Source organism: Haliotis rufescens, unplaced genomic scaffold (genome assembly GCF_023055435.1).
Source record: "Haliotis rufescens isolate VD_foot unplaced genomic scaffold, xgHalRufe1.0.p SCAF_95, whole genome shotgun sequence".
Lineage (NCBI taxonomy): Eukaryota > Metazoa > Mollusca > Gastropoda > Lepetellida > Haliotidae > Haliotis > Haliotis rufescens.
In genome coordinates this window covers 808,395-828,762 of record NW_025964389.1, presented here as the reverse complement: position 1 = coordinate 828,762, position 20,368 = coordinate 808,395, and the positions used below count along the sequence as shown (strand labels likewise).

Here is a 20,368-nt window from a genome sequence, read left to right as displayed (position 1 = left end):
CAGGATCATCAACAAGTCCCTTCCCAGGGAACTTGTGGGAGTGATACTCCCTCTTCTATCATATAGGGTAGCGAACTACTCTCTCAATGCCGATCTGTCGGCCGGCACAAAGGTGATTACTATCACCTTTGATGCAAACCAGCCCAAACTCCCACGTTCCAGGAGAGATCCCGCTCACTTTCCTCCCCAACGGATTACCCGGGCTCCAGAGGCAGACATGGCTCAGTCACATGACCCCTCCTACCCTCAGCCAAGCCAAGCCCAAGCAAATGACTCTCAGAGACACGTGAATATAAACATTCAATCTGAACCCGTTTCCACCATGCTAGACCAGTCTATGGACCCCTCCCCCTCCAGCCCCATTTCCCCCCTCCCTCCAACCCCCTCCTCAACCTCCACCCCATCTGCCGCTCCCACCCAGGAGAAAAAACGTAAAAGAATAAACACCCCCACCCACCCTCCCCTCTCCGACCATGCTACCCAGACTAAAGCTACACCTATTCCTAATACCCCCTGTTTAGACCAAACTACTCAGACTCTGATAATTGAAACTCCCACCCCCCCCCCCCCCCCTCACCCCAAGCCACCATCATAGACGCCCACACTTCTCCTATCAAGGCCACTAACCTGTCAACTACCCCAACCCAAACTGACCCCTTTCAAAAAACTTTCTTAATCTGAACCTCAACTAACATCTGATCTCACACAGCATGCCGACCAAATTCTCTCATCTCACTATCTATTACCAACCCCACTAACCCTTGAATCCTCTGGCATCAAAATTTACAAATCTACCCAAGAACGTGCTAAATTCACCATCATTCAATACCTTAATCAAGAACGTTTTGAACACGAAATTTCAACAATCCAAGATCTAAATTCTTTCCTTATTGACATCCAAGAACAGGGCATTCAATTAACCCCTCAATTTATCTCTAACACCACGGCTCACTTCACTAAAAAGTCTTATCACCCGCTCTCACTAAACGACTACAAACTCACTAAATTTCTCCTCAGTGGCTCCCTTGCCGACATTCCCTAAAACTAACGTGCCCCTCCGCCTTGCCACCTTTGTCTCCTTAAAACCACTAACTACAGTCATAATCACAGCTTAAATGTTTAGAATCTCCCAAATAAATCAGTCAGTCTTAAAATGTAAACAATACCTCTCATTCGGATCGGGATCGAAATTCTTCTCCGACGTCCGCGCGGTCAAACTCAATAAGCCAGCCTATACAATCCCATATTCATTTAACCACACTACTAAGCCATTCAATCAATGTGAGTTTGCGCGACACAACAACCACGTCCCACCGTACTCCCCCCTTCCCCCCCAGCGCATCTAGACTTACACTAGGCTTTCTCCCTTTTTCTTTGTTTTCTAAATCCCATATAAATTAACAGCAGCTTAACTGCTTTCATTGTCCCACTATGCTATACATTAGTTAGGGTAGTTATAAGATTAGGATAACTCTATCTCCCTTCTCTCCCCACTGTTTTAGGTTATTCCCCTTCCTTTACAGTTTTTTGGGAATGGTGATTATGTTTATTATTCCATTATTTATTGTTTCTTCCCCACCGGCTGAAGCGGTCGTTAAATCTCCAATACTACTACTACTCAAGGGCCTCTCTTCCAGCCAAGGGAAGCTACCAATTAAACACAACCTAAAACTCCAAACAAACTAAGAACCTCTCATCCCCCAAAATAGAAGGACTAAATATATTTCAGTGGAACGCCAACGGATTCTTCTCCCACAGCGGGGAATTAAAAGCTAAATTCAAAAGAGACAAAGGTCCACACATAGTCTGTATACAGGAAACTAAATTCTCCACTAGATCTAAATTCACCCTACCAAACTATAACTCAATAAGAACTGACCGAGCCAAAACAAACCCGGGTAGAGCCGGAGGCAGCCTAATCATACACGTCAGGGAAGACTTAAACGACAAAGAACTAAAAATATACACACCAAACCTAGAAGCAAACGGTATCCAAATAACAAGTAACAACCAAAAAATTAATATTATAAATATATTCCACTGGGTAGAAAAACAGGTCAAACCTGAGGATTTGAACACCCTCCTCCAAATAGGCAATAAATCTACAATCTTCCTAGGAGACTTTAATGCCCACCACCCTACCTGGGGTATAGAAGATAAAATAGATAAACACGGAAAACTCATGTCAGAATGGATAGAACAAAATGACCTAATACTACTAAATAACAACCAACCTACTAGATACGACAAAATATACCACAAAATGTCGGCTATCGACTTAACCATATGCACCCCAGATTTAGCCCAAAGTATTCAATGGGAAGTACACGGAGTGCCACTAGGTAGTGACCACTTCCCCATAAATATAACTATAGGAGACATAAACATCCCAACACCAACCAAAAACCAGGAACCTAAATTCTACTACAACAAAGCCGACTGGGACAAATTTCAGGAAATTTGCAACCAGGCTAACCTAGCTGACCTAGAAAGTAACGACCCCGAAATCTACTGTAAAAACCTAACTGTCTATATAAGAAACGCAGCTAAAAACTCCATTCCTTTCAAAACAACCAACATAGGCAAACCCTCGGTTCCTTGGTGGAACGAGGAGATAGAACAAACTAGACGTAAACGCAAATCCGCACTCAATAAAGCCAAACATGACTTCAAACACCTGAAAATAGCACACAAACTAAATCACAAAGTACAAAGCTTAGTTAAAACAGCTAAAACTAGAGACTGGAATTTTTTTTGCGAAGAACTTAACCAACATACAGACACCAAAACAGTTTTGCGCAAAATCCACGCCATTAGGGGCATTAAACGTCTTAGAAAAACCTCCCAACATAAACAATTCAACAAACCCCACTCAAAAAGCTAATAACCTAGCAAATCACTTCTCGTCCGTCAGTAGCAACAGCAACTTCAACCAAAAATTCCAGGAACAACTAAAATCAGTAACCAAATTTACCAAAGAGCCAAAAGATATTAACCTAGAAATTAATCTCCATTTCACAATGGAAGAACTACTCCACGTCCTACAAAATAGGAAAAAGGGCACAGCCTCAGTCTTAGACCTTCCTTCATACCAGATAATTAAACAACTACCACCCAAACTACTCCAAACTCTTCTAAAACTCTGTAACCTCATATATCTAAATGGACAGGTTCCATCACTTTGGAAACAAGCCCTGGTCATACCAATCCCAAAACCTGATAAACCGGCTGACCAAGCTAATTCATACAGACCAATCTCCCTAACTTCTAACTTATGCAAAATAATGGAATCAATGGAAAAAACAGGCTACAACACTGCTTAGAACAAAACAACATAATAAATCCAGACGCTCAACCTTAGATAACCTCGCCCGACTAGAGCAGGACATTAAAACAGGCCAAATTAACAAACAATATACTACAGGCATCTTTCTAGACTTCTCCAAAGCATTCGACATGGTTTGGCATAACGGGCTAATACAAAAACTACAAAAAAATAGGTTTTAAAGGTAAATAATTTAACTACATCCAAAGTTTCCTAACAAACCGCAAAATCACCGTGGGCATAGACCAAACGCTATCGGACCAATGTCCCCTAGAAAATGGCACTCCCCAGGGCAGCATCCTAAGCCCCACACTCTTGAATATTATGATTAACGATCTATATCGAGTGACTATCCCCCAAAACAAACACATCAAAATTTGCGGATGATGGAGCCCTCTGGATCTGCACTTAAAGCATTAAGATGGCCCAAAACTTACGACAAAAATCTCTAAATAAAATTAACTCAACTTGGCACCTCCTCCACCTCACTCCAGGCCTTAACAGGAGAAATGCCACTTAACTACTTAGGGAACAACTTACCCTAAACTTCTGGGCCGCGTCCCAATCAAACTCTCTAATCGAAAGCTTAATAAAAAACAATATTAGCCCAAGAAACCAAGCCCTAGCCCGGAAACATCCACTACTTACTCCAATTTCCCAAAGAATAACCAATTACCTAAATGAACACAAAATAAATAATCTTAAACAAAACAATAAATCATCCAATATCTTCACTCCAAAACTTAAAATACCAAAAATAGACACAACACTAGCCGAAACACTTAATAAACAGACCGATCCTAACATCGCTAAAACCACCACACTAGCATACATACACGAAAATTGGCCAAATTGCTGTCACATATATACACAGATGGATCCTCAGATCCGATCTCAAAACACACAGGTTTCGGAGTCCACATCGCACAACCAACCAAAACAATCAAGCTTACCGACTCCCAAACAACCATTCCATATTCATGGCCGAACTCATGGGCATGGCCTCAGCACTACACAATCAGCAATCTAAAAAACACCAAAAAATACTCATCCTAACCGACTCCCTCAGTGGACTACAAGCCCTCAAAAATAAAAACACTAAAAACCGCCCCAAACTATTAAATCAAATACTCAAAAGCTCAAACAACTTAACTAGGGCAGGTAAACAAATAGAGTTCATTTGGATCCCGCCCACGTAGGAATCTTTGGAAATGAAAATGCAGATAAAGCAGCAAAATTATCCCTTAAACTCCCAGAAATAAGCTTAAACTTACCCAGCTCAAAATCAGAAATCAAAAGTGTCACTAAACAAAAAAATCAACAAAAAATGGCAAAATATATACCAAAACTCAAATAGCTAAATCAGGAAAGTACTCTAAAAAAACCTAACTAAACCAAAAATACTACACCCATCCAAAAAAATCAACAAAATAATTACTAAACTACAAACAGGCCACACCAAACCAAACAATCACTGTAAAATAAATAATCTACACACAACAGGAAACTGCCCACATTGCAAACAACAAGAAACACCAGAACATGTACTTATTCACTGCATACACTACCAAACACACCGAACAACACTACAAACCACTCTAAATCTTAAAACCGCACTTACACTAGAATCAATCCTAAATCCACAAAATAAATTAGAAAAATTCAAAGCCTAAGGCTAATACCTAATTAAAACAGGACTAATTAGTCGCATTTAAACACAAATAAAATATTAAAACCAAAACTACCTAATCTAACAACCACCTAACACACACAGATTAGTTCGTCCTCCACCCACTCTTGGCATTCATTCCAAATCTCAAAATTTAAAAATTACTAAAAAAGCCCCCCTCCTGGGTTGCACAAACTCACTTTTCCCCCTTTTCGGAAACACATTAAATGACCGGGCCGGGCCGTGTGCGACATACGCTTGCAGTCGGAAAGCGCACGTTAAATCTCCAATATAAGTAAGTAAGTAAGATCAAGGGCAGTCCATTTTCAACATGAGGAAAGCGTACACAGTGGAAGAAAAGCTTGACGTCGTGAGGATGTTGTGCTGGTTAAAACTCTCGTTTTTCCGTATCTTAAGCAACATGACCAATCAATGCCACTGAAATACTCTGTACTTGTGTAATGAATTGTGATTTGCTCTTCACTCATAGCGTCTGTTACTACCATTATCGATCGATACATTCATGTAAGTAGACTACTTTCACATTTAATATGACAGTAAGGGCTTATAAATAAAACAAACGGCGAAAATACAATGGATGTATAATTATTTTTACACTATGAACCCTTAACAACTCGTATCATTGCAATGTGCGAGACAAGGCGAAGATCGTGAGATTGGCCCAGTGCGCTCCCCTACGACTCCGCCTCGGTTAAACGGCTCATCGTCTAAAACGCCCCCCAATTATTCGGACCCTCATTGATAGCGTTGTAGCGAGGGACCACTGTATATTTATATATGATGATCTGTCGCCCAAAGGTTGGCTGATTATGATATGTGTATATATATATATATATATGATCTATTATTATTATTATTATTATTGTTATTATTATTATTATTAGCTTTGTTGCAGAAATGCTACAGAAGTCATTCTTCACTGTGTATTAGGACTCCATCAACTACAGCTTCGTACTGGAATTTAGTGTGAAATATTTGCTGTATTTTAACTTCACAGCTCAGCATCAGGAGTTACAGGACAAGCATCAAGTGGCATCAGATGAACGTCACGAATTATCCCATGATGATGAAGTTTTTATGGAAGACAGGGAAGAAACAGCTGATGTTGAGAAAACAGGTGAGGGTTATTCTTTTTTAATAAAGTTCATTAACAATTAAAAATTCACTGTTCCTCAGGTTTGGCCTATATTGATTTGCAATATATCCCAATATTTGACTGTTCAAATGGTACTACTTCACTCACTAATCCAGGTTTCACATTGCAAGATGTATTTTGACAGTACAGATAAACAAGACTGGCATATGTCATCAATATGGAATGTAAACAGAGAAAAGAGTTGGCTGTTATGATAAGAACTCAGTCCATCCAAATTTCTCAAGATAGTAGATATAATTTATGCAAGTAAACATCAATTCTTTGTTAAATGTAACGGAAAATATTGATACACAAGGTTTGTTTTGCAATACATGTACATGATGCATGTACTGTTGACCTTCGTACACCTTTACTGGTCATGCATGTTGGTCATTTCCAAAGTTAGTAGGAAATATGTGCCAACTTGCAAAATGCTGCAGTTGGTATGTAGCTGGTAAGGAATGGGTACCAACATATACTTTGTGTTTTGATTATGATTAGTGTACTGCAGACACCTGTTTGCAAAACAAAGTCAGCAGCTTCAGTTTCTTTCGTTGGCCTTTTCAGGATTCAGATGTGGTGTCTGTCAAAAGGTCATAAAAAAGAAAGGGGGATATACTGTGCATATGCAAATGCACTCAAAGGCGAAAGGTAAGTTAAGTTTTAAATAGCATCTTCCTAGAAATTAAGATTAGTGAACATCCATAACCTACCTGATAATCATGATGCAAATGGCAAGAATTTGCTTTCCAGCACACCTTTTAAGTTTCCAGAAGCAAAGGACTTTCTGTTTGAATGTAGTACTGCATCCTAAACTACTTGGGCTGTCTGAAAAGTTCTAAGCCTAACTGTGAAAGACCCGTACCAAGTCGATGGTTTTCATTTATTTCTCCACATAGTCCCCTACCAGGTTTACACACTTTTGCCAGCGATGCTGCAAGGCCTGGATGCCGGTCAAGAAGAAATTTTCTTCAGCCACCCTAAAAAACTCATTCAAAGTGGAAATGACGTCATCATTACCAGGAAAGTGGCAACCGGCTAGTTCCTTTTTTATTTTGGGAAACAGGTGGAAGTCTGACGGGGCCAAATCGTGTGAATAAGGGGGATGGTCAATGAGTTCGAAGCCACAGTCATGGATCGCTGTCATGGCAACCACCGATTTGTGAACAGGAGCATTGTCTTGGTGGATTAGGACTCCTTTAGTGAGCATTCCCCGTCGCTTAGCTTTGATAGCTTCACGCAACTGTCTCAGTAGGTAAGCATAATATCTTCCATTGATAGTCTGGCCTTTTTCAAGATAGTCAATCAGCAGAATACCCTTGGAATCCCAAAAGACTGAAGCCATCACCTTTCCAGCAGAAGGAACGGACTTGGCTTTTTGGGGGGCTGGTGATTCCGGATGCTTCCATTGTTTAGAATGAATTTTGGTTTCTGGTTGAAAGTGATGAATCCAGATCTCATCCATGGTTACAAATCGGGCCAAAAGATCATCGGGATCTGCTTCAAAACGGCATAAATTGTCACGGGACGTCAGGAATCTGACACGTTTCTGATTCGCTGTCAAGAGCTTTGGCACCCATCGTTCAGAAACCTTTGTAATTCCCAACTCATTGGTGATAATGTGCTCAACCCTCTCATGAGAGATGCCCACAACACTGGCAATATGTCGAGGGGTCAATCGTCGATCAGCCATCACCATGTCATGCACCCGGGTAATGTTTTCCAGAATGGTTGCTGTTGAAGGCCTTCCTGGACGGGGGTCATCGCCAAAGCTCTCTCTGCCACACTTGAATTCCGCAGCCCACTTCTTTACATTGGAAAAGGAAGGGGCATCATCCCCTAAAGTGGAGACCATGTCAGCTTGTATCTGTGTTGGAGTTAGCCCTTTCAGTTGCAGGTACTTGATGACTGCCCTATAGCCAGTTTTGTCCATTTCTGGTGATTTCAATGGGTAGGTTCACAGGATGGTCTGGTACAAAGACAATAATAACACTACAGTTGCAGTTCTTATGTCTATGATTCATTAAATGATTGTACTTGTTGGTGGCAAAAGTTTGTTTCAATCTGATTGAGATATCCCACTTAGGCTTAGAACTTTTCAGCCAGCCTTCCCTAAAGGTCTGCTGATTATGATATGTATATATCTTTGATGATCTGTCACCCAAAGGTCTGCTGATTATGATATGTATATATATCTGTGATGATCTGTCGCCCAAAGATCTGCTGATTATGATATGTCTATATATCTGTGATGATCTGTTGCCCAAAGGCTACTGATTATGATTTGTATATATATCTGTGATGATCTGTTGCCCAAAGATCTGCTGATTATGATATGTATATATATCTGTGATGATCTGTTGCCAAAAGTAGGCTGATTATGATATGTATATATATCTGTGATGATCTGTCACCCAATGGTCTGCTGATTATGATATGTATATATATCTGTGATGATCTGTCGGCCAAAGATCTGCTGATTATGATATGTATATATATCTGTGATGATCTGATGCCAAAAGTAGGCTGATTATGATATGTATATATATCTTTGATGATCTGTCACCCAAAGATCTGCTGATTATGATATGTATATATATCTGTGATGATCTGTCACCCAAAGATCTGCTGATTATGATATGTATATATATCTGTGATGATCTGTTGCCCAAAGGCTACTGATTATGATTTGTATATATATCTGTGATGATCTGTCGCCCAAAGATCTGCTGATTATGATATGTATATATATCTGTGATGATCTGTTGCCAAAAGTAGGCTGATTATGATATGTATATATATCTGTGATAATCTGTCACCCAATGGTCTGCTGATTATGATATGTATATATATCTGTGATGATCTGTCGCTCAATGGTCTGCTGATTATGTCATGTATATATATCTGTGATGATCTGTTGCCAAAAGTAGGCTGATTATGATATGTATATATATCTTTGATGATCTGTCGCTCAATGGTCTGCTGATTATGATATGTATATATATCTGTGATGATCTGTCGCCCAAAGTAGGCTGATTATGATATGTATATATATCTATGATGATCTGTCACCCAATGGTCTGCTGATTATGATATGTATATATATCTGTGATGATCTGTTGCCCAAAGGCTACTGATTATGATATGTATATATATCTGTGATGATCTGTCGGCCAAAGATCTGCTGATTATGATATGTATATATATCTGTGATGATCTGATGCCAAAAGTAGGCTGATTATGATATGTATATATATCTGTGATGATCTGTCACCCAATGGTCTACTGATTATGATGTGTATATATATCTGTGATGATCTGTCGCCCAAAGGTCTGCTGATTATGATATGTATATATATCTGTGATGATCTGTCGCCCAAAGATCTGCTGATTATGATATGTATATACATCTGTGATGATCTGTTGCCCAAAGGCTACTGATTATGATTTGTATATATATCTGTGATGATCTGTCGCCCAAAGATCTGCTGATTATGATATGTATATATATCTGTGATGATCTGTCACCCAATGGTCTGCTGATTATGATATGTATATATATCTGTGATGATCTGTCGCCCAAAGGTCTGCTGATTATGTCATGTATATATATCTGTGATGATCTGTCGCCCAATGGTCTGCTGATTATGTCATGTATATATATATCTGTGATGATCTGTTGACAAAAGTAGACTGATTATGATATGTATATATATCTGTGATGATCTGTCGCTCAAAGATCTGCTGATTATGATATGTATATATATCTGTGATGATCTGTTGCGCAAAGGCTACTGATTATGATTTGTATATATATCTGTGATGATCTGTCACCAAAAGATCTGCTGATTATGATATGTATATATATCTGTGATGATCTGTTGCCAAAAGTAGGCTGATTATGATATGTATATATATCTGTGATGATCTGTCACCCAATGGTCTGCTGATTATGATATGTATATATATCTGTGATGATCTGTCGCTCAATGGTCTGCTGATTATGTCATGTATATATATCTGTGATGATCTGTCGCCCAATGGTCTGCTGATTATGATATGTATATATCTATGATGATCTGTCAACCAAAGGTCTGCTGATTATGATATGTATATATATCTGTGATGTTCTGTTGCCCAAAGATCTGCTGATTATGATATGTATATATATCTGTGATGATCTGATGCCAAAAGTAGGCTGATTATGATATGTATATATAGCTATGATGATCTGTCACCCAATGGTCTGCTGATTATGATATGAAAAATATCTGTGATGATCTGTCGCCCAAAGATCTGCTGATTATGATATGTGTATATATATGATGATCTGTTGCCCAATGGTCTACTGATTATGATGTGTATATATATCTGTGATGATCTGTCGCCCAAAGGTCTGCTGATTATGATATGTATATAAATCTGTGATGATCTGTCGCCCAAACATCTGCTGATTATGATATGTATATATATCTGTGATGATCTGTTGCCCAAAGGCTACTGATTATGATTTGTATATATATCTGTGATGATCTGTCGCCCAAAGATCTGCTGATTATGATATGTATATATATCTGTGATGATCTGTTGCCAAAAGTAGGCTGATTATGATATGTATATATATATCTGTGATGATCTGTCGCCCAATGGTCTGCTGATTATGATATGTATATATATCTGTGATGATCTGTTGCCCAATGGTCTGCTGATTATGATATGTATATATATCTGTGATGATCTGTCTCCAAATTGTCTGCTGATTATGATATGTATATATATCTGTGATGATTTGTCGCCCAAATGTCTGCTGATTATGATATGGATATATATCTGTGATGATCTGTTGCCCAAAGGTCTGCTGATTATGATATGTATATATATCTGTGATGATCTGTCGCCCAATGGTCTGCTGATTATGATATGTATATATATCTGTGATGATCTGTCGCCCAAAGGTCTGCTGATTATGATATGTATATATATCTGTGATGATCTGTCACCCAAAGGTCTGCTGATTATGATATGTATATATATCTGTGATAATCTGTTGCCCAAAGATCTGATGATTATGATATGTATATATATCTGTGATGATCTGTTGCCCAATGGTCTGCTGATTATGATATGTATGTATATCTGTGATGATCTGTCGCCCAATGGTCTGCTGATTATGATATGTATATATATCTGTGATGATCTGTCGCCCAAAGGTCTGCTGATTATGATATGTATATATATCTGTGATGATCTGTCACCCAAAGGTCTGCTGATTATGATATGTATATATATCTGTGATAATCTGTTGCCCAAAGATCTGATGATTATGATATGTATATATATCTGTGATGATCTGTTGCCCAATGGTCTGCTGATTATGATATGTATGTATATCTGTGATGGTCTGTCGCCCAAAGGTCTGCTGATTATGATATGTATATATATATCTGTGATGATCTGTCGCCCAAAGATCTGCTGATTATGATATGTATATATATCTGTGATGATCTGTTGCCAAAAGTAGGCTGATTATGATATGTATATATATATCTGTGATGATCTGTCGCCCAATGGTCTGCTGATTATGATATGTATATATATCTGTGATGATCTGTTGCCCAATGGTCTGCTGATTATGATATGTATATATATCTGTGATGATCTGTCTCCAAATTGTCTGCTGATTATGATATGTATATATATCTGTGATGATTTGTCGCCCAAATGTCTGCTGATTATGATATGGATATATATCTGTGATGATCTGTTGCCCAAAGGTCTGCTGATTATGATATGTATATATATCTGTGATGATCTGTCGCCCAATGGTCTGCTGATTATGATATGTATATATATCTGTGATGATCTGTCGCCCAAAGGTCTGCTGATTATGATATGTATATATATCTGTGATGATCTGTCACCCAAAGGTCTGCTGATTATGATATGTATATATATCTGTGATAATCTGTTGCCCAAAGATCTGATGATTATGATATGTATATATATCTGTGATGATCTGTTGCCCAATGGTCTGCTGATTATGATATGTATGTATATCTGTGATGGTCTGTCGCCCAAAGGTCTGCTGATTATGATATGTATATATATATCTGTGATGATCTGTCACCCAAAGTTCTGCTGATTATGATATGTATATATATCTGTGATGATCTGTCGCCCAAAAGCTACTGATTATGTCATGTACCGGTATATATATCTGTGATGATCTGTCACCAAATGGTCCGCTGATTATGATATGTATATATATCTGTGATGATCTGTCACACAATGGTCTGCTGATTATGTCATGTATATATATCTGTGATGATCTGTCACCCAATGGTCTGCTGATTATGATATGTATATATATCTGTGATGATCTGTCACCCAATGGTCTGCTGATTATGATATGTATATATATCTGTGATGATCTGTCACCCAATGGTCTGCTGATTATGTCATGTATATATATATCTGTGATGATCTGTCACCCAATGGCCTGCTGATTATGATATGTATATATATCTGTGAAAATCTGTCGCCCAATGGTCTGCTGATTATGATATGTGTATATATATATGTGATGATCTGTCACCCAATGGTCTGCTGATTATGTCATGTATATATATCTGTGATGATCTGTCGCCCAAAAGCTACTGATTATGTCATGTATATATATCTGTGATGATCTGTCGCCCAAAAGCTACTGATTATGATATGTATATATATCTGTGATGATCTGTTGCCCAAAAGCTACTGATTATGATATGTATCTGTGATGATCGTTTGCCCAAAGGCTACTGATTATGATTTGTATATATATCTGTGATGATCCGTCGCCCAAAGATCTGCTGATTAGGATATGTATATATATCTGTGATGTTCTGTTGCCCAAAGTAGGCTGATTATGTCATGTATATATATCTGTGATGATCTGTCACCCAATGGTCTGCTGATTATGATATGTATGTATATCTGTGATGATCTGTTGCCCAATGGTCTGCTGATTATGATATGTATAAATATCTGTGATGATCTGTCACCAAATGGTCTTCTGATTATGATATTTGTATATATATTGATGATGATCTGTCGCTCAAAGGTGGCTGATTATGATATGTATATATATCTATGATGATCTGTTGCTCAAAGGTCTGCTGATTATGATATGTGTATATATCTGTGATGATCTGTAGCTCAAAGATCTGCTGATTATGACATAATACTCGGTCTGAAGTTGTAGTTACTCATAGTATATACTTATACTTATAGTAAAAGTAACATTATATGGCAGGTTGGCTAAAACTTTTATGTCTTATACATTATTTTTTACATCATATTCTTTCTTTCACAGATAAATACAGGAAGCCAGAGCGCAGATGCCCATTCTGCAAAATTGGTCAAACGCAATTATCCAGACACATATCTAAACAGCATCAGGACATTCCTGAAGTTTCCGAGGCTATGAAATTTCCCAAAAACTCAAAAGAAAGAAATGCAATGTTTGAGAATTTTAGAAAGCGTGGGATCTATGAATTCAACAAAAACCAGTCGGGAGAAGATACACCAGAATTTGAAGCTGAGAGAAAAGGACAGAAAGATCTTGTATGCTGCTCTTTGTGTAAGGGATTTTATAGTCGGCGTCTCTACCATAGACACAAGGACCTATGCATGAAGGATAGCACATTTGTCCCCAGTTCCGTGCCAGTTGAAATGCTGCATTTGAAGGAGAGTACAACAAAGGAGCAAGATGTATTTTCTAAAGAAGTATTACTTCATTTTCATCCTGATGAGGTCGGCAAAACATGCCAAACTGAACCAACAATAGTTGCTATTGGAAGAATTCTCTTTCAAAAAAACTTAAGAAAAATTGAAAAGACGATGGAAACAAGAAAATCGGTGATGAACGATATGCGTCTTTTGTCAAGATTACTCATTGCATTCCGAGGCAAGTCACATCATGGCATGACAGGGGAAGACATGTTTCGTCGTCGAAACTTTACAATATTGGAGCAAGCAGTTGAGGAGGTGACCACCACTGAAGGGAGGCTCAAGTATGGTTTAAAAAACTCATTGTTCTATCTCCTGAGACAATCAGCCAATCTTCTCATGCTGCGTTCATTTGGAGAAGAAGAGGATGCCAAAGCAAGTGAAATAGAAAAATTTATTCATTTGCTAGATTTAAACCAGAACATTTTATTTGGAGATGCAGCTTATTCAATCAATAGAAGTAGACAGGAAAGACTGAGAATGCCAGAACAGCAAGCAAGAGAAGAGGAAGTCACCACCTTGAGGGTTCATACTCTGAATACAATTGAGAGATTGATGTCAGAGTATGAATTCATTGGGCGTAACGAATATGTTACTCTCCGAGATGCTGTGTGCTGCAGAATTACTCTGTTTAACGCACGACGGGGTGGTGAGCCATCACGACTGAAAACTACAAATTTGGATGACGCAGTTACCAAGAGATGGATCGATGACTCCAGAGTGGAACAGTTGGAGACCTGGGAGAAAAAGCTCTTCGGTGAAATGCTTGTTGCATACCAGGCTGGGAAAGGGAACCATTTAGTTCCAGTCCTGATCCCAAGAGACTGTGTCGGTGCCTTGTCCATACTTACTGACAAAGACAAGAGGAAGGAAGTTGGGATTCTGGAGGAAAATCCTTATGTATTTCCAAACACACAACAGTCACCATATCATGTGCTAGGTTGGGATGCGATAAGGAGTATGTGTGATGCAGCTGGTGTGAAGCATCCAGAGTTGTTGACAGCATCAAAACAACGACACAGGATCAGTACCATATATGCTTCACTTGAAGTTCCTACTTCTGACAGAGAATACTTCTACAAACATATGGGACACAGCAAGGGTGTCAATGAAGGGGTCTACCAGTACCCTCTCCCAATTCAAGAAGTTACCAAAGTTGGGAAACACCTACTTCAAATTGATCAAGGTGAATATGAATAGCTTACATGAGTCATTGACTTCATAGACGTTTTGTAGCCCGCAGTCTAGTGTTTATCATTTCTTAGTAGCAGGATAACTAGTCTAAGGTGTAAATTATAAGGATGATTAATTTACCTGGTTTTGAATAAGATCACTGAACTCACAAGTGATGAAAGACAATGCACATTGCATATGATGATTTTGAAGAAGCCATTTTGATTCTAACAAAAGCTACTAGGTTTGACTTTGTGAAAGACCTTTAATTTTAGGCAGTACTAATAATGTATATCATAAACTACTCAGTACTAGCATCAGTACATTCTTTTTCTGTGTGTTGAAGTTTGATTGTATTTTAATCACTCAAGTGATGTAAAAGGTGTTCAAGATGTCAATTATATCATTTTTTAAAATCAGGTGATGCTCCTCTGGCGACTGAGTCTGGGATTCAAAGCCAACCTGACATGGTTGCAATAGCCGAGCAACAGGAAGAAGATGCCCATGACGTAAATACAGGCTCTCTGTGTCTTACCAGTCCAGGTTTAGTGGAGAAAAACCCAAGAGATTTTGATACCAAAAGATTCAAGTGGACAGAGGCAAATACAAGACTGATTAGAGACACATTTAAGGAGTGGATATGTCTACCAAGTGGCAATTCGTTGCCAAGTAAGTTTCTTCATGGGTGCTTTTCATGCCTTTTTCTGTTATCACAGACGCATGGGATGTCATCCATTCCATCATGACATTATTTCATTCCAGAGTGACCTCATGTCTGTCTCACAACTTTGAGATTTAACATAGATAGAAATAAATAAAAAAATTAAGACTATATCGTTTGCATTTTACAAGGTAATTACACAATGTGTGTTTTCAGATTTGTGGGTTTAATTGAGTTGTCATATTATTTCATATTTATTTTTATTCTAACCATAGACTAAACTTATGTATGGGATTATATGTGATTATATCTATTTGTGCAGCCTTTCAAAGTAACATCTTTAGTCCACTAATACTCATAAAGATAACATATATAGTAAAATCCTTAAAATGGCAAATTTCTACTTGTCCGTATGACAACTTAACTGTCGATGATACATACATACAAGGACTATAGAATTAGTGTAAATTTCTATTGCTCATGTTGACCTCAGAGTGGACATAATTTTAACAACTTTTGTTATTTTTCAGACAGGAAAACAGTTCTTGCATACCTTCAGAGCTCAAAGCTTGACTGTTCATATGCTCAGCTTAGAACCAAAATCATGAATGAACAGAACAAACAACAACAAAGGAGAAAGAAGAGATGGAACGCATTTCAGGAAAATTAGATAACTGAACATTAAAATACAGTGTAATGCATATTTAGCTCTGTCAACACATGGTAAACTTCTTCCCTTTAATTGTCAGACTGAGTGACCTGGACTTTAGCACCTACATGTATGTAACTATCCCTCTCAACTTGTGAGGGGTATTAAGACCATAACTATCTTTCGGAATACCCTGTGTGGTTTTTTTTTAGGTTGCACCATCAAAAATCACATTTTAACTGTCACTTTCATGATCTGATAAGCGATGCTCTGATTGGTCAGATGAAAGGTCGTTCTGACATGACCCACAATGAGATGTCCTCAGATCTTTGTTTAGCAGTAGCGAGAACTAAGATCTGATTTTAATGAGATTGTTGCTATGCTGGATAGCCCTTTGGAATGTGTTTGAAATATTTGCCATGCAGAGTAGCTCTTAAGAAAGACCTTGAAATAATTGCAATGGGGGATAGCCCTTTGGAATGTGCTTAAAAAACTTGCTATGCAAGATAGCCCTTTGGAATGTGCTTGAAATACTTGTTATGCAGAGTAGCCTATTTGTATGTGCTTGAAATACTTGCTATGCACAATGACCGTTTGGAATGTGCTTAAAATACTCATAATGCAGAGTAGCCCGTAGGAAAGTTCTTGAAATATTTGCCATGTAGAATAGCCCAATGTAATGTCTTGAAATACTTGCTGTGCAAAATATCCCTTTGGAATGTGCCAAAATACTTGCTATGCTGGATAGCCCTTTGGAATGATCTTGAAATACTTGTAATACAGAATAGCCCTTTTGTATGTGCTTGAAATACCTGTTATGCAAAGTAGCCCTTTGGAATGTGCCAAAATACTTGCTTTGCTGGATAGCCCTTTTGAATGATCTTGAAATACTTGTAATGCAGAATAGCCCTTTTGTATGTGCTTGAAATACTTGTTATGCAGAATAGCCCTTTGGAATGATCTCGAAATATTTGCTGTGCAGACTAGCCCTTTGGAATGTGCTTGAAATACTTGCTATGTAGAATAGCCCTTTGGAATGTGCTTGAAATATTTGTTGTGCAGACTAGCCCTTTGGAATGTGCTTGAAATACTTGCTGTGCAGACTAGCCCTTTGGAATGTGCTTGAAATACTTGCAATGCAAGATATCCCTTTGGAATGTGCTTGAAATACTTGCTACTTGCTGGTTGAAATTTAGTACCAAGGTAATTATGGAAGCCCATATTCCTGTCTTATTAATTATCCTTGTATGTATCATTGTATATATGTATCAATGTATGTTTCATTGTGTGTATGTATCATCGACATGGGTAAAATGTGTGAAGCCCATTTTTGGTGTCCCCTGCAGTGATATTGCTGGAATGTTGCTTAAAGCGGCGTAAAATCATACTCACTCACTTACTCACTCACATGTATGTATCATGGTTTGTATGTATCATTGTATGTTTGTATCATTGATCGTAAATGATGTTTCCCTCGTTTGAAGTAGTGAATTAGAGGGAAACTACTTTCTCCTAGTGGTACGTTCTATAATCAAGGGAGGTAATAATGCCAGTAGATGGCGCTGATACTTGGGGCTATATAAGGGTAGGATTTTATGATGTCGCCTCTCTCGCTTGCAATCACGGCAGTTCAATTAACAACATGACTGATGAATCAACCGCGGCAAAACTAGATGCCATCTTGGTTCAGCTTAATTCAAACAAGACAGAAATTGAATTGGCAATCGATTCCAAGTTAACCTCAATACGAAAAGAGTTTCTGCAGACATCTGAAGACGTAAGAAACATAAAAGCCGAAAAAGAATACAGCTGGTCACGGGAGGGAAACAAGGTCAAGAGCCAGGTCCACGACTTTCACTACACAGCCTGTGCAGTTTGCTTTACCTGCTTCTTCTGGTGTGCAGTCGATTCCACCAATCAACAACCAGCTTTTTCGAGGCAAAGGTCAGCGACAAGGATCATGTTTTCACTGCGGAGAATTCACGCACTTCAGAAGAGACTGTCCCTATCTCAACGCAAATGTCCAGACTGCAAGGATGTCAAGCAGCGTCCCGTCAGCAACCGCCACGCAGTAGAGAGGGCACATGCCAAGGTCTATCAGCTAAGTGTTCATCTACACAATGTTTCGATGCATGTAATCTTAAATTGACTGATAATTACTTTGAATATGAGCAGGGTGCTGCAGAAATTGTCGTTAAAGTTTGTTTGAAACAGAATGAAAACTTTTGGCAACAGATAGGTGCAAGTGACTTTGTTTTAGATATAATCAAAAATGGATACAAAATTCCATTTTTGTGTATGTCACCCAAAATGCACTTGCATAATAACAAGTGTGCCTTAAATAACGCTGATTTTGTGTGTGAAGCTGTATAAGAGCTTGAAGCTGTATAAGAGCTTGTCAAGAAACAACTAGTTGTTGAGTGTGATATCCTGCCGTATGTTGTTAATCCTCTATCTGTCGCTATACAGTCATCGGGTAAGAAACGCTTGATTTTAGACCTGAGTATCGTCAACAGGTTTGTGCTCAAAAAGACTTTGAAATTTGAAGATTGGAAAACTGCTTTAGAATATATCAGTGCAAATGATTGGCTAATTAAGTTTGACATCCATTCAGCATATCATCATATAGATATCTACGGAGGGCATACTGACTTTTTGGGCTTTGCTTGGAATGCCCCTGATGGAAAAACACATTTTTATAAGTTTGTAGTACTTCCCTTTGGACTGACAACAGCTCCATACGTTTTTACAAAAGTCACTCGCCAGCTTGTCAAGAAGTGGCGTTTTGAAGGACATAAGATAGTCACATACTTGGATGATGGTATATTATCAGCAGAGTCAGAATTAAGAGCACTAAATTCAGGTTCTGTCATTAAAAATGACTTGATTAAGTCGGGGTTTGTACCTAAAGTTGACAAATCTTTATGGGCACCTTCACAGTCCTTGGAATGGCTCGGTTTTCACATTCAGACTACAAATATGACTATATCTGTACCTCACAGGAAGATAGTCAAGGTGAAGTGTTCAATTACTGACCTATTAAAATCCAATTCAAAGAATGTCAAAGTGCGAGATGTAGCTTCTGTTGTCGGTCAGCTAGTGTCCATGAAACTGGTCCTGGGGCCGTTATCACAGCTTATGACAAGGTCATTAAGCATAGACATACTTTTGGTTTCTTCTTGGCATAGTTCATTAAAACTTTCATGTGACAGTATTCATCAATTGAAATTTTGGCTGGGTAATATTGACAAACATTCTTCAAGAGCACTTGTTGAAAAATCTCTTACTACAAGACTTGTTTATTCTGATGCCAGTGATAGTGGTTTTGGTGGGTACTGTGTTGAGATTGATTCTGACAAGTCCCATGGTCAGTGGTCTGCGGAAGAAGCTCGTCAGAGTTCTACATGGAGGGAGTTAAAGGCTGTTCACTTGACATTACTGAGCTTTATTCCCAACCTGAAGAGCAACCGTGTTATGTGGTGTACAGACAATACAAACATTGTGTCAGTCATTGAGAAAGGCAGCATGAAAATACATTTGCAAACATTGACTTTACATATATTTGAAATATGTACAAAACAGTCAATACAGTTGTACATGCAGTGGATTCCACGATGTGATAATCAGACAGCTGACTATCTTAGCAGAATGATTGATTATGATGACTGGGGTATTTCAAAGACCATATTTCAGCAAATTGAACAGAAATGGGGTCCACATCAAACAGACAGATTTGCGTCATATTATAACACTAAACTTCAGTGTTTTAATTCCAGGTACAGCAATCCTGGAAGTGACGTTGTGGACTGTTTCACTGTCAACTGGAGTGGAGTTAGGAATTGGGTGGTTCCTCCTGTATGTTTGATTCCAAGGGCAATCAAACACATGTCAGAATGTAAGGCTAAGGGTACCCTTGTGATACCAGAGTGGCACTCTGCTTGTTTCTGGCCATTGATATGTCCCAA

General features: G+C 38.5%; 2 protein-coding genes across 9 annotated transcripts in view; one reads left to right on the top strand and one right to left on the bottom strand.

Moving 5' to 3' along the window:
- LOC124112631 overlaps positions 1-20,368 on the bottom strand; it is a 71,308-nt gene that overhangs the window by 32,442 nt on the left and 18,498 nt on the right. The window lies entirely within an intron of this gene.
- Positions 1-20,368, top strand: part of LOC124124735 — a 48,251-nt gene that overhangs the window by 25,719 nt on the left and 2,164 nt on the right. For 7 of the 8 annotated variants that reach the window (XM_048391677.1, XM_048391676.1, XM_048391675.1 and 4 more), the window contains 5 exons: positions 6,013-6,132; positions 6,718-6,801; positions 13,505-15,106; positions 15,514-15,762; positions 16,285-20,258. In XM_048391677.1, the coding sequence (XP_048247634.1) occupies positions 6,013-6,132; positions 6,718-6,801; positions 13,505-15,106; positions 15,514-15,762; positions 16,285-16,424 (2,195 nt within the window). In that variant the 3' untranslated portion in view covers positions 16,425-20,258. The remainder of the gene's footprint in view (positions 1-6,012; positions 6,133-6,717; positions 6,802-13,504; positions 15,107-15,513; positions 15,763-16,284; positions 20,259-20,368) is intronic. The other variant, XM_048391672.1, reaches the window with a different exon arrangement.